At 33.3% G+C, this 14,220-nt stretch overlaps 1 protein-coding gene across 1 annotated transcript; it reads right to left on the minus strand.

Annotated features, from left to right (window-relative positions):
- Positions 1 to 808: 808 nt before the first annotated feature.
- On the minus strand, positions 809 to 8,653 carry LOC122593753 (DNA-directed RNA polymerase I subunit 2). The gene is made up of 27 exons (XM_043766199.1): positions 8,334 to 8,653; positions 7,680 to 7,759; positions 7,454 to 7,582; positions 7,247 to 7,323; positions 6,972 to 7,035; positions 6,779 to 6,849; positions 6,614 to 6,691; positions 6,481 to 6,526; positions 6,201 to 6,381; positions 6,061 to 6,113; positions 5,855 to 5,928; positions 5,644 to 5,761; positions 5,424 to 5,511; positions 5,196 to 5,311; positions 4,979 to 5,106; positions 4,788 to 4,867; positions 4,028 to 4,269; positions 3,791 to 3,955; positions 3,171 to 3,335; positions 2,988 to 3,062; positions 2,748 to 2,851; positions 2,589 to 2,664; positions 2,390 to 2,518; positions 2,171 to 2,311; positions 1,879 to 2,091; positions 1,541 to 1,795; positions 809 to 1,460 (listed from the first exon to the last, which is right to left on the minus strand). The coding sequence occupies exons 1-27, from the start codon at positions 8,551 to 8,553 to the stop codon at positions 1,047 to 1,049; spliced, it is 3,582 nt and encodes a 1,193-aa protein (XP_043622134.1). The 5' UTR covers positions 8,554 to 8,653; the 3' UTR covers positions 809 to 1,046.
- Positions 8,654 to 14,220: the final 5,567 nt, after the last annotated feature.

A 14,220-nucleotide genomic window follows, 5' to 3' on the forward strand; every position in this document is an offset into this window, starting at 1 on the left:
TTGGTATGTAATAGCATAATATGGCAGTTTGATGTGTTTTGAAACCTAATATTAAAAGTTACTCGTATTAAACTAAAAGATGGTTTTTGTTTGTAATCCTTAGAAATCACTTGTTTTCATGCCATTTTTTATGACATTTTGATATGATCATATAAATGTAACCATATGCAATGCTTCTACTTATTGGGTGAAACTGACACCGGAAAGAAGTAAATGAGTAGAGTTTGAGATGTATCAACACATAAACAGTCATATAAAGGGATAGTAAGCTATCGTAATCCACATGACAATTGTAGTTACAAACTCGTAGGCACAAATTCTATGTAAGGTAATGACCATGTACTCGCTCAAAGTCAATCATAGCACCCTTGTCGCTCAGATGAAGAAAGCGTCAATTCCCTAAATCCTTCTAAATTGCTCAAATCCGTAAGCTCATTGATCTCAATTTGTGGAAAAATGGATTCCTAAAAAGATCAACCTTTTTGTTTGGAGATTAATCCGGAACGGCCACCAATGTTAGTTTGGACGTGGTGTTGATGTCAACACTGTTGGTTGTTTGGTGTGTAATCAGGAATTGATGATTTTGATTACTCTCATATTGATTACTTATTGGGTATTGAGATTAAAATATTAAATGTTTCCCAAGGTTCCATATATCTAAAGCATCTACTTTCCTAATATCATTGTATTGCTTCGTGAACAAGTTTATGTTAGCCTATCGTATATGCCATCTGTAGAAGGAAAATGAATGTCCAAAAACCCTTTGAAAGTCATGCAAACTGTACGAAATGTGGAAAATTCAGAAAACTCTCACAAAACATTCCATCTTTTAAGGCTGGAATTAAATATAAAAACTGTTTTAAGTATCAAAAACACAATAGAAAGAAGAGAATCAAATAAGATGAGATCTTACACAACACTATAAACATTCCGGTTTATCTAGCTACTGGCAAGCACCTATTTTGTGCATCCAAAAGTTTATATTGTCTATGATTTGAAAGATGTTTCAAAATTGTTTAAAAAATGAAGGCGTCATGAGAATGGTTTTAAGAACCCGCTCTATTACTTAGTTGGAGAGTCATTCGTATGTTCATGGCCGCCAGTTCTGCTGCCAAATATCTAAAGACGTAAGGCATAGCAACTGTTTCCATGCCTTTACTCGTCTGACAAGAAACACATGTCACTTTTTTCGGGATTCTACCAGGTGGCAGCCCAGCAATCTCCCTCATTACTTTTTTCTGGTGTTGGATGAGGGAAGTTGTAAGGATGCTTCCACAAATAGAGCAGATGTCAGCTATGTGATGATCAGAACTCGTGTGAAGCCTATCATGCAATAAATATGCTGCCCCATGCGCAAGAAGCGAGTCACGTTCCATCTCACCAAATCGGATACCACCTCCTTTCTTTCTTCCTTTTATAGGCTGACGTGTAACTTGATCAACGGTTCCAGTTGACCTAACCTGAACCCAGAGTCATTTTATATTAGGCAAGCAGATTCAAAAATCTTTTTTTTTTTAAAAAACGAAGACCGATAACGCACCTGAAACTTGTCAGAAACCATATGTCGAAGTCTTTGATAATATACAGGACCAATGAAGATCTCACATGTCAATTCTGTCCCATAAAATCCACTGTATAAAACTTCTACACCATAATGATTAAACCCACGGGCAGTTAACATTGAACCAAGTTCATTGACAAGTGAATCACTTTCATTTTCTAAGGTTCCGTCTGGTTTCTTAACCGAGCTAGAAAAAGGTGTTGCATCCACAAAATTTCCATGTAATGCACCTCCCTATAACAATACAAACCTTAAGAATTTGCCGTATATAATTTTACAAAAGTAACAGGTGATGATTACTGGGTATTACAATATACCTTTGCAGCAATAGATTCTAAAAGCATTGCAATTGTCATTCTTGAAGGAAATGCATGAGGATTAATGATAAGATCAGGCCGCATTCCAGTAACTCCTGAAAAGGGCATATCAACATCGGGCCATAGTTGAGAGCATACACCTTTCTGTCCGTGTCTACTACTAAATTTATCACCAATTACAGGATTTCTACTACGACGTAAACGTATGTTTGCCTGTAATCAAAAAGAAATATGACGTTTTCACAAACTTAAGTCCATTAAATTATATGAATAATTTAGAACTAAGTACCACCTTTTGTAGTTGTCCTTGTTTTCTAGCATCCACAGCAACATAATCAACTACGACAGGTTCTGAACCCTTCAACTTTTGATTGAATGAAGTACTTGTGACTTCATTATACACACTATAATACGGTTCGCCTGGTTTTATCCTCTGAAAGTCGGTAGACAGTTAACAATATAACAAAAAATAACACACCAAGTACAGAGAAAAAAAAGGTGAAAAAAGAACCTGCCCAACATACGGGAGCCCTTCTATATCAATGAATTCATGTGTCTTCTTATCTAGGTTGCTCCTTCTAAATACTTTATTTGAACGATCAGACTTGCTCCTCTCATCAGCCAAATCAATAGATTCAGTCTGCAAATAACATTCATAATTAAGCTTCTTCTGTATTTATGGTTCTTTTAAATACTACAAGAATACTTACCTGGTAAATGTGACCATGAGCAAAGCCACGATCAACAGATGACTTATTTAAAACCATGGCATCTTCCATATCATATCTGCATAATACAAGATCAAATTAAACAAAACTAAAATTAACATGAATAAAAATTCAAGTTCATATATTCTACAAAACACTTGCCCTGAATAAGCCAACACTGCCACAATGGCATTTGTCCCTAACGGAGAGTCGTCAATCCTATATTTTTCATATGTAGCAGTGCGCACAATTGGGGTTTGAGGGGTCTGCAAAACCAATTTCGAAAAAAGAAACATGAGCATGTACATAAATACAGCTAAAATTTATAACAATAAATACATTTAATCAAAATGATTTTTGGCAAAAGCACAATTAATCGAGAATATAATAAACTGAAGAAACCTGAAGGTGGTATAGCTTTTGATCTGCACGACAATTGATTCCTTGTGAAGAGAAACCCATTGTTTGTTTTGCCATCTACAAGTTGTAACATAAGTAAAAAAAAATAAAAATTGGGACAGCTTTGTAAAGCTGTAAAACAATACACCAACTTTACTCTGTAATAAAGAATTACAAGATAATGACCTGACACTGGTACATATTTCTTGGGCTCTGATTATGATCAGACCAAGGAGTAAGATTGCCAACAACACTAAGTATTCCTGTTGGATGAATTTCTTCATGAGTGGCAGGAAAATCACTTAATCTCCCACCATTGCCTCCATCTGGACACTCTATTTCCATATAGACCTACGAATACACATTCAAGGCAAGTATTCACTATTTTTTGAAACATGATATCAAAGCACAGGGCTATATTAATAAGATTCTTTTTGTATTATGTAAAAGTGGAAAATCAGGTACCAGGTCAAAATGGGTTCAGGCCAAAGGGAAAAAATAGGTGTGGGGCAGAAGAAGTCGGGTTGGGTCATGCTGTGCCGGCCCGCCAACACTTTCTGGCCCATTTGTTGGAAATTATTGATACATTAGATAGCTGATTTATTAGATATTATTGATATTTATTATACTATTTCTCTAAAAAAAACAATGTACAAATCTGTAAGCATTTATATATTGAAATAAAATTTAACACGTTCAATGTGTATCATTATTATTTACTTTTTAGTACTTAACCCAAATTCTTTTCATTTAAATGGGCAATGCCACCTCCAGCTGTATGTAAACTAAAATATTGATAGAATTACCTGTTCAAAGGGACCAATCAGTTCAATATTGTTCTTCTCTTCAGCAGGTAACAACTTCTGTCTAACGGGCCGGACAAATCTTGCAGGACTTGTGAATAGGTAGAGACCAGGAAACGCTCCGCCCATGCTAATAGGTACATATCCCACCTCCAGATCTTCAGGTATCTGTTTATTATACATAGTAAGCCACTGACATCAATATATGGAAAGGAATGTTGAAACTGCAAGGAAGCAAACCGCTGAAGTTGCAGATAGTTTTAACTTCCGTAAGTGGCTGACTGCTTTCTCAACTCTATCATTGGGCATTGCACCAACAACTCGCCCATCAAGTAAAACATGAAGAAACTCAGGAGGGCCAGCTTTCACAAGTTTCGGCAAGGAAGGGATCATGGATGCAGCAACCAAAACATCAAAAATAGACTTCTGTATTCTTGAAAAATCTCTAATTTTTCCTTCTGAATCATAATAAGAGGTAATACCTATATTTGTTTACAAAATCAGTAAAAGGTTATCCAAAAGCAGTAACATTTTAAATAACTAGAGGTGGCAAAACAAGACAGATAAGGATGATTGGTTAACTAGTCATAACAGGTTCTTTAGAGTGTGGGTCGAAAAGAGTCGGGTTTGGTTGACCAAAAACACTTCTTTGTTCCCTAATCTCACCCGCTAAGATGGCGTAATTGGCATAAATTTCCATATACATATCTATCAATCTTTCCATTCCAAGAAACGGTACAAAAAGATTTGTTTTTTAACTTGTGCCCTCAAGGCACATATTGGTATGCAATCAATTAAGAGATATCATTGATAATACATAAATATGATTACAAAATTTATATCAATGTTTTAGTACTTAAAGCATAAGTTAGGAAAATCCTTTTCTAAATAAACAATGTGTCAGATATGATTGTCAAATTTATGATTATTATTGCGCTACGATACAACAATGATCTATTATTTTACAGCAATTTAACATATTGTATGCAAATACACTTACGGCATGAGGCAGTCATATGATTTAGCAGTCCACACGGAGAGCCATCAGGTGTGTGGACAGGGCATACAAAACCCCATGACCTGTAAACAGGTCAAGGATAAACAAAGTAAGGGAGAGAAAAACAGAATCATAAAATAATACAGAGTGTAAAGCTAACGAATACATTCAGAAAATATAAAGCTTATACATACTCTGGTAACAGCTTACGCACACTTGTGGTGCGAAGCCCTGCAAGAGATGAACCTCTATGAACGGCTCTAAAATGTGACAAGAAACGGAGAAAGTTGAGTCTTTCTGCTTGGACTGTCATACCAGCTTTCTAGCAAACAAAATCGCCACCTCAAGTTAACTCAACAAATTAACACTTTCTACATATGACTTTTAATTAAAACCGATGTATATGAATACCTCTTTTAAATCAAGAGTCGACTGTGTAACTAATCTTCCAGTTTTTAACATATTTTCAACCGCTGAACCAACTTGTTTTGCCGGATTTTTATCCAGTGCTTTCTTAATGTCAGCTACTGCAATAGTTCAACCCCAAAAGACATAAAATGTTAGGAAATAATTGTCCACCTTTTAATATGAAGAACTACTAATAAAGTTCGCTTCTAAATAGATGGGCAAATAACATACAGCTACCAAACTCAAAGTTTTTCTTTCTGTTATCAGCTTCATCTTGAAGCAGTCGTTTAGCTTTCAGTAGCCATTCTTGTAACTTTTCCTGAAAATGAGCAGAAAACACAAATAACACAGACACTTTCATTCAACTGAATCTATAACCCTCCTTTTTAAGCATTAATCTCCAGATATAAAAGGAAGATAATAGAAACTGCCAAATTTGCCAAGGGAATACCTTTACATATATCGTAACCAAGTGACCTGGCAGCAAAACTTCCTGTGTTTGCAATGCATCAGGGTTGTCTGGGATAGAGGTTTGATCAATGAACGAGAAAAGCTTTTGGACCATGAAGCTACATAAAAAACATGTCAGTACTTACAAAGACAAGAACCAAATTATGAAAAGATCATATTCATATACGTGCCAAACAAAATTAATTGCTTACATTAGAAGATTAAACTTATCATGATTGTTATCAAGATGAACTAATATAAATTCTCTCAAAACAGCATCAGCAACCTACAAAAATAAAGATGTTGAGGTAATGCTATATATAAACGTGTAATCACAAACAAGAGAAATAAATCAATAACAGAGTTGTAACTCAAAATAACAGGGAGATAAATCAATATACAAACACATAGAACTTACAGCATAGTGACTTTCCCTTTCCATACCATCCATAAACGGCTTGAAGTACTCTCCTGAATAAGGTACGGATATTATGCATCTGAATTGAAATTGACTATCAGTAAAAAGATGAACAGATGTGGTGACAGAATAACATATACCAATGTACTCCAAACATTGTCTGCGGGTAAATAGAGAAAGGTCTTTGACTTCATTAAGAATAATTTTAGCCCTTTCACCCAAAATCTGAGTACCAACTGAACCTTTTGCATTTTCGTATTTATCATTGTACACCGATGTCAAACTCATGAAAATTTCATGATCAGTAGTATCTATAAGGGCCTGTTGGAATGAAAAAAGAAAAGGATAACCCACACAGTAAGGATATTGTTATATTAGTATAACTATACTTTCTGCAAAAAAACATGTGCGTTGAAATACCTTCAAAACGAGGCCTACAGGTAACAGGTTTTCCCTCCCTCGGATCCTACACGTGTTACAAAGTAAGAAACTAAGATTAGACTGCTTTACTTAATACAATAGAAAACTCCACTAGCTCAGAATCATTACTAACCGAAATCCCACCCTTGCACTCCCATTATTAATATAATACAAGTTGACTGTTACAGCTGATTGATCTTCTCTAACACATCTGAGAAAAAATCCAAAAATAACCAATCAGCAACTTTTTTAATATATTCATTGCTGAATGTAAAAAACCATGAGCATTGAAGTAAACCTTATCACCACAGCTTTATCTGTGAACCCTTCTCTTCGATTGCGAAAAGCACTTCTGACCATACTAGTCGGCTGCAAATATGGACATTAATGGGTGAGAAAGTGATCAATAGGAAAAGAAGAGAAATAACAAGAAGTGGGTAGCGATTTTTTTGGCAAACTGGAATAAGTGATAGGAGTAAAGAATAACCTACATAGTTTCTTTTTGGCACTACTAATAGCCGGACAACTCTCTCAAGCCCGTTTAGTATGAAGTACCTATAGCATAATGTAAAGAAACCACATATGGTCATACACGTAGCACACTGTTAGCTAGTGAAGTACAGAGGGAAAACAAATATACTAATTCATAATATGAAAATAATTTGAGTGTTGTAAAGTCAAAACGTCGAACCATCCTTTAGTTCAGCAACCAGCTAACTAAATACATACATATGAATATATGATATAGACAGGTAAAATTACATACCCGCCCATTTCTGATGGTTCTTCTTTACAAGCCACGAGTCTATCGGGATCAGCACCTCTTAGGTGACAAAGTTTTGACTGCAAGAGGTTTCAGTAAACCCTTATAATGTCAGATGATAACGAAACCTGAGTGCCTTGAGGTATCTGACCAATCGATTTTAATAACATAATAATAAAAAAGTATTCAATGATGACACACTTACTATACCTTCAACATAATAGGCAACTGCCCAAAATTGAACTTTTCTCTAATTACAGCTCCATTAGGCCCATCACCATATTTGAAGCAGACATTCACTAAAAACTTACCAGTATACGATGTTTTAGCATGTCTACACTGTAGTTTAAAAATACAGATAACCAATAAGTTCACATGTTTTCACTTTTTAGCAAATGACATTGCTTAAAGATATCTATTATTACACAAATTTTACCTCGACGGGATAAATATATTGTTGAGTCTTAGAATTTCGTTCCTTTAGAGGAGGATACAGCTCCGGTTTCTCAAACCAAAGTATAATGTAGGTCAAGAATCAAACATAATATAACAAGAATTCAGGCAGCATATAAAATTGCAGTATAATTCAAGAAAAAGCAAGAAACTTATACAAAACGTAATAAATTCAAGAAACCTCTTCATATAACAATAAATTCACAAACTTAAAATTAACTTAAGCCGATTAATCTGTAATAAAAAAACACAGGAAAACGATTTCACTCAGTAAACCCATAAGATAATTATTTAGATATAAAAACAAAATATGTACATGTCAAAATTAAAGAATTTTTTTTTTCTTGTTTAACTAAAAAAAATCAAAGATTCCCGATTTCACCCGAATCTTTTTCATTAAAAAAAATATGTTAACATGTCATAAAGAACAAAACTTTATAGTTTAACAAACCTAAAAACCCTGAAATGTAAAAGAATATAACCAATTTTGTACAAGAAACAAAACCCATGAAGCAAGTTCGAGGTAAGACTGTCTACAATGGGTATCGTCAAAATTAAAAACTAATCAGCCCTTAATACAAAAACTAAAATAAAATAAAATACACACATATATATAAAATAAGAAAAGGAAGGATATTTCTAAGGTTCAATTGGGTGTTGGAATCAAGAACATCAATGGGTTTGATAGACATAAGTGCTTTCTCTAAACCATATTCAATAAAATGATCAAATGACTGAATGTGATGACTAAAAAGCTCCCTCAAAGGCTCGTAATCCGGATTGTTGGGAAGATGTGGTGTCGTTCTATGCCGCCCTGAAACCACCGTGCCCGAACCACCTGATGTTTCTTGTTTCATGGTTCTGAATTCAACTGCGAAAAAGATGGGGTTTTTTTTCTATATCTTGTTCGGTGGGGTTTTTAGGGGGCTGGCTAGGGTTTTAAGTAAGAAGGAAAGAAAGTACAGGGTTTAGTGTTTTTGGACTATATATATCGTTTTGATACATGAGTTTAATGTATTGGTATTTTGACTGTTAAAAAAAATAATAATATTTGTATTGGTAATTTAGGTCCCTTGATTAGGGCTGTAAACGAACCGAATACGAATGAAACCCTGTTCGTGTTCGTTCGTTTAACTTAACGAACGGTTCAAAAACAGATTAACAAATATAACGACTTGTTCATGTTCATTCGTTTGTGTTCGTGAGTATTTATAAATCATGTACTTTTATTTATACTTTTTTTTAAATAACTAGGTATTAATAATATATATTATATAAAGGTATATATTTATATTTAAACTATTTTTTACAATATAGTTGATTATGTATATATATATATATGTAAACGAACACGAGGAACTATTGTTCACGAACGATGGTTCATAAATGAACAAACATTCACGAACAGATTATCGAACGTTCACTAATGTAAATGAACGAACGAGAGCTTTGTTCATGTTCGTTCATTTAACTAAACGAACGAACACGAACGAACTTCCCACCGAACGGTTCATGAACTGTTCAGTTCATTTACAACCCTACCCTTGAGTTGAAACTTCGATATCTATACTCCTATATATAGTTTATAATAATTATCAATCCTTATTTTTAAAAAGTGTTAAAAATAGTTAGATGCAAAAGTACTAAATTACTCTTAATAAATCATCACTATAGAAAGAGTTTTTATAAATTACCAAATTTGACTTTAACTAATTAATTTACACTTTGAACATTTATTATAATAATTAACACTTTAAGCTCTAAATTTCTAAAATATTTCACTCTCACCTTTCCATCAACTTACACCACTTGACGGCATTGGGAGTTACTTTTTTGTGTTGGTAACAACTAGATTAATACCCGCAAAATATGCAGAAAACATATATAATTAATGACATAAATTTTTATAACATTATAAGTTGACAAATATATAACCATGTAAGAATTAAACCACTAAAAAAACATGAAGTTACATTAGTAGTCGTTTAGATTTTGGTTAACAGTGACCAGATAGTTGAAAAATGGATATATCATATATCAGAGGTCTCGCTAAGTAAGGTTTTCGTTTATTTGGATGTCTTTCGTTCATCTAAATATGTCTGCTAGGGGTGTTCGTGGTCCGGTTTGGTCCGATTTTGACTAAATCTCAAACCAAACCAGGATTCACGGTTTCAACATATTTCAAACCAAACCTGACCAAGCGTGTTGTCTAACCGGACCAAACCAAACCATGTAAGTCGGTCCGGTTTGACCGGTTCAACGGTTTCGTGATCTTTTTTTCTTTTCATTTTTATCTCCAAATAATTTTATGCATATATTCCGTATATATATATATATCTTTCTTTTATTACACAAATAAATATCACGAACACTATGATCTTAATATTATTAATAAAAGCACTAATAAAGTTACAATTATATTGTGTTTTGTACTTACAAAATATGAAATATTAAAGGTGATGAAGGACTCGAGTCTTATGATTTTGATCTTTGAGTGGAAAATAGTGAAGGAATGAAGATGGAAAAAAAATAGAAGGATAAATTAAAAATAGAAAAGAATAAAATAAAAAGTAGATTTATTTAATATAAATAAATTTTTAATAAAATATCTTATAATTATCTACCAAAAGAACTTTTACAATATATCTGAACTAAAATACCTGGTAATATATTGCGCATACTACTAAAATATGTAAATGTTAAAAAAATATCTTCGGTAAAAGTTGATAAATATGTGAAGTAAATATATTATATATATATATATACACATATACTGTATATCTTTTGGTCCGGTCCGGTTTTTGACGGTTTACGTTTTGCTCAAACCGTAACCGGACCAAGGAACCCGGTTTTTCAAAACTTAAAACGTCAAACCAGACTGATGTGCAAAATCGAGCCTTAAAATTATAAACTAAAACTACCCAAAAACTAACTACTACGCACTCACGGGTAGTGGACCCGATCGTTTGTAATATAGTTAAGAGGCAAGTCTGAGTTCGTTCTCAGGGATTGAGAAATGATTAGTTGCTTATAAAATGGTTTGGAAAACGGGTGTTGCTTTGAAATTCCTTTTGACAAATAAAGTAAATTGGTTTGCAAAATATTTGCATAAATTTAAAAGAACAGTTCAGACAGTATAATTAAAAGTCATCCACCTTGACTTCCCTCGACTTCAAATGTGATTGCATTTAACTAAGGACAAATTCTTTAGAATTTAAAGATAGTCGTGACAAGGTTAAGCTACTCACGTGGTACCACCAACCGTGAATAAATTATCGAATCACCTAACGACTAGTCGAATTACCCAAGCCGGTACCACCAAAACCGAGACAATTCTTCTAACAATCAGTTTTATTGACTATCAAATCATCAATTGAACCTATGTGACAATAAGGTGGTACCACCAACCGATATCAATCATGTTGACAAAATTAATCTTTTCTTAAAACGATATTCACTACCATACCATGAACCAGTGATAATTACTTATAGACAAGTAACCGTTTTAAAATCACATACACATTCAACTGGTACCACCAACGAAGAATCATATGCAACCAATATCGAAATTAATTAATGAAAAGAATTAATATCATCAAGATCACAGAACAACGATAATTAAATAAACCCTTTTGAATTAAAAATATTGCAATCACATTATCCGTCTAGTTTCATCAAGGTGGATGATTAAACAGTTAGCCACTCATGATCAATTCACAATAATGAATAAAATAGAAGAGAAACATGATGTACCAATTGTTTGAAGAAAATAAAATGCAAGACAATAAGTAGATACGATCTAAATGGGTGCCCGTGAATCTTCAACGAATCCGCCTAAGAAATAATCTTGATTGGAGGAAGAAGAACTCTTGTAGAACAACTCCTAGAAAGATTTTTGATAGTGATTTTCGACCTAGGGTTTTTCTATTTATACTCCTCCAAAATCTGATGCAGAAACAAGGCAGGTCTGATTCCCCCGTGCACCCATTGCAGCGCAGTGGGGTTAAGACTTCCCTCACTGCGGCGCAGTGAGGTATTGGTCGACCTTGACTTCGGTTGACTGCGGCGCAGTGGTTCGTGTGATCACCACTGCGGCGCAGTATGAATCCACGGCTTCTTTTCTTCTTAAACAGACTGCGGCGCAGTCCTTCTGTTGCCATCCCCACTGCGGCATAGTGGGGCAAATCCTAATAAGCTTCGTGGATCTGGGCTGCGGCGCAGTCAAGAGATTGTACAGAACCAACTTATTTCGGTCTCGATTACTTGCTAAGCTCTGCCGTCTCGTCCACTCAAATCAACTCTCATCAATATAACGTACTTTCTGGCCAATAATCACCCGAAAATGTACCAAATGGACGCGTAACCCGTTCAGAACCTGTAAACACTAACAAACACCATGAACGCGCCAAATGCATACAAAAACGACTAAAAACATATATTAAAATGGCCAATAACAATGTGGGTAATGGGTATAAATTAGTCACATCACAGACTTTAACAACTTAATCCGACCAAACCAATCCAAGTACCCCGATTTGGTCCGATTTTCACGGTTTCACGGTTTGATGAACACCCCTAATGTCTGCATTGTCATTGTACTTGTGTTTTAAAGTTTTGCTCGAATAATTTTGTTATATACTAAAGTTACCAAGTAATTTACTTATCAATCTATATATCGCATGTTGTGTAATTTAAGTTAAATTATGCATAATATCATTGCAGTTTTAATACAATTATGTTTATGATATATAATTGTGATAGCTTACTATAAACTCCATATTTATTTTTAGTTTTTATATTAAGAAGACTGGTTTGACATCGATTCGGTTTTCAAAACATTGATTTATTAAAAAGATTATATGATAAAAAACCAATACAAAAATCCTTATAACCCAATTTTATTCGTTATATGATAAAAATCCTATATAAAAATATGTTTTAATAAAAACTTATTACATTAAAAAAAGAAAATTTTATTGTAAAAATATTAAAAATTTATTTTAAAGATAAAAAATGATGTAAAATATAAAAATGTTAGTTTACATAATTGTATCATTAAAAACATTAATTATTAATGTTTACAAACTTAAATAAGGAAATAATAATAATTTAAATTTATTAAAATTAAATTAAATCTAAAAAAATTAAATAAGGAATATGACATCATCATTTGATCTAATGACTCTAATTAAAAGTTGAATTTCATCTAAGGGTTCTTACTTTTTTAATTATGAATTAAGGTTTCTCTTTTATACGGAGTATATATTTAGAGATATTAGAAAATAGGTTATTGATATAATTTTTATTTATTTAATTATATATGTTTAAAGACACAATACTCAATTTGTTGTACTTATACAGATTGAGTTACAAAACTAATCTTTATGTTTTGCCAAAAGGTTTACATATAAATGGTCCTTATACAGGGTTAGGTCAAGTTTGGCCCAAAATCGATTTGAAACATTATATTTTTGAAAATATGAAACCAAAATATCAAATGTTGTTTTCTTACGAGATATAAAACATACTCCCGTTCCAAAAAAAAGTAAAACATATTCCCTAATCTTAGCCTAAAAATTGTTAGCTTCAATCCTAATCCTAATCCAAATCCAAATATATACTATACACCTCTTCAACATTCATTAAATTTTTATTTTAGTTAAAGTAAAATTCATAAACTTAATAAAACCAAACAAATAATATAAATGGCAAATTAATTGAAATCCTGTTGTTATATAGGCTTAAGCAGATTTTTGAGTGTTTTTTATGTCAACAGTTGAGATCCACACTTCAGTCTTTCATGGTCATTTCTCTCTCTCTCTTTTTCTTTCTCTCTTACGAGTTTTGGTGATCTTAATCCCTGCGAGTAGAATAATCTTGGGGTGAGCCCAAAGTCATAGCAGGTGAACCTCCACAACCACTAAAAGATAAAACTTATGACCTTCACATTGATAGACACAGGTCTTTGTCAATAGACTTGTGGCACGAACCTCTGCTATTTGTTAGCTTTTCACTCTTGTGACACCAACGTCAAATGATCAGATCCGAGAACTAAAAACCTTTCTCTGGCTGCATCACTTTCTTCTGCCTAGTCATGCGTAAAAAATACAAATACAAATGGGAACGACCATAACAGCTTCATTCAAACTTCAAAGGTTTACATCCCAAACATTCTCGCATAAGCACATTGGCTTATTGTGGATTGAGCGGAGAACATGATCATTTCAAATTTGCAATATTATGTGGGCTAAATTTATGTGAAAAAACAGCGCTGCCTGTAAACATCCCACATTTATAGGGACTAAATTATATAAACTGATTAAGTTTATCAAAATAATAATGGGGTACCAGATAAATAGATGGTATTCCAGACGGGGTAACTTTTACGAATCCCGAAACACTAATAGGAATGAGCCGTGAAGTAGATACTGAAGTTTTGGTAAAAATTTTACAGATGTGAAACTCATAGAGACGTTTTGATTTGATAAAAAAGCAAATAAACCCACATATAATAAAGTAGAAAG

This window comes from Erigeron canadensis, chromosome 3 (genome assembly GCF_010389155.1).
Source record: "Erigeron canadensis isolate Cc75 chromosome 3, C_canadensis_v1, whole genome shotgun sequence".
Lineage (NCBI taxonomy): Eukaryota > Viridiplantae > Streptophyta > Magnoliopsida > Asterales > Asteraceae > Erigeron > Erigeron canadensis.

What these genes read in the sequence shown, in the direction of transcription:
- LOC122593753 (XM_043766199.1), bottom strand. Translation starts at nt 8,553, where the DNA reads ATGAAACAAGAAACATCAGGTGGTTCGGGCACGGTGGTTTCAGGGCGG. An exon ending in GATAAGTTTAATCTTCTAAT is followed by an intron (nt 5,762 to 5,854) that starts GTAAGCAATTAA and finishes TTTTTTATGTAG; the next exon opens with CTTCATGGTCCAAAAGCTTT. An exon ending in AAAAGCTATACCACCTTCAG is followed by an intron (nt 2,852 to 2,987) that starts GTTTCTTCAGTT and finishes TTGGTTTTGCAG; the next exon opens with ACCCCTCAAACCCCAATTGT.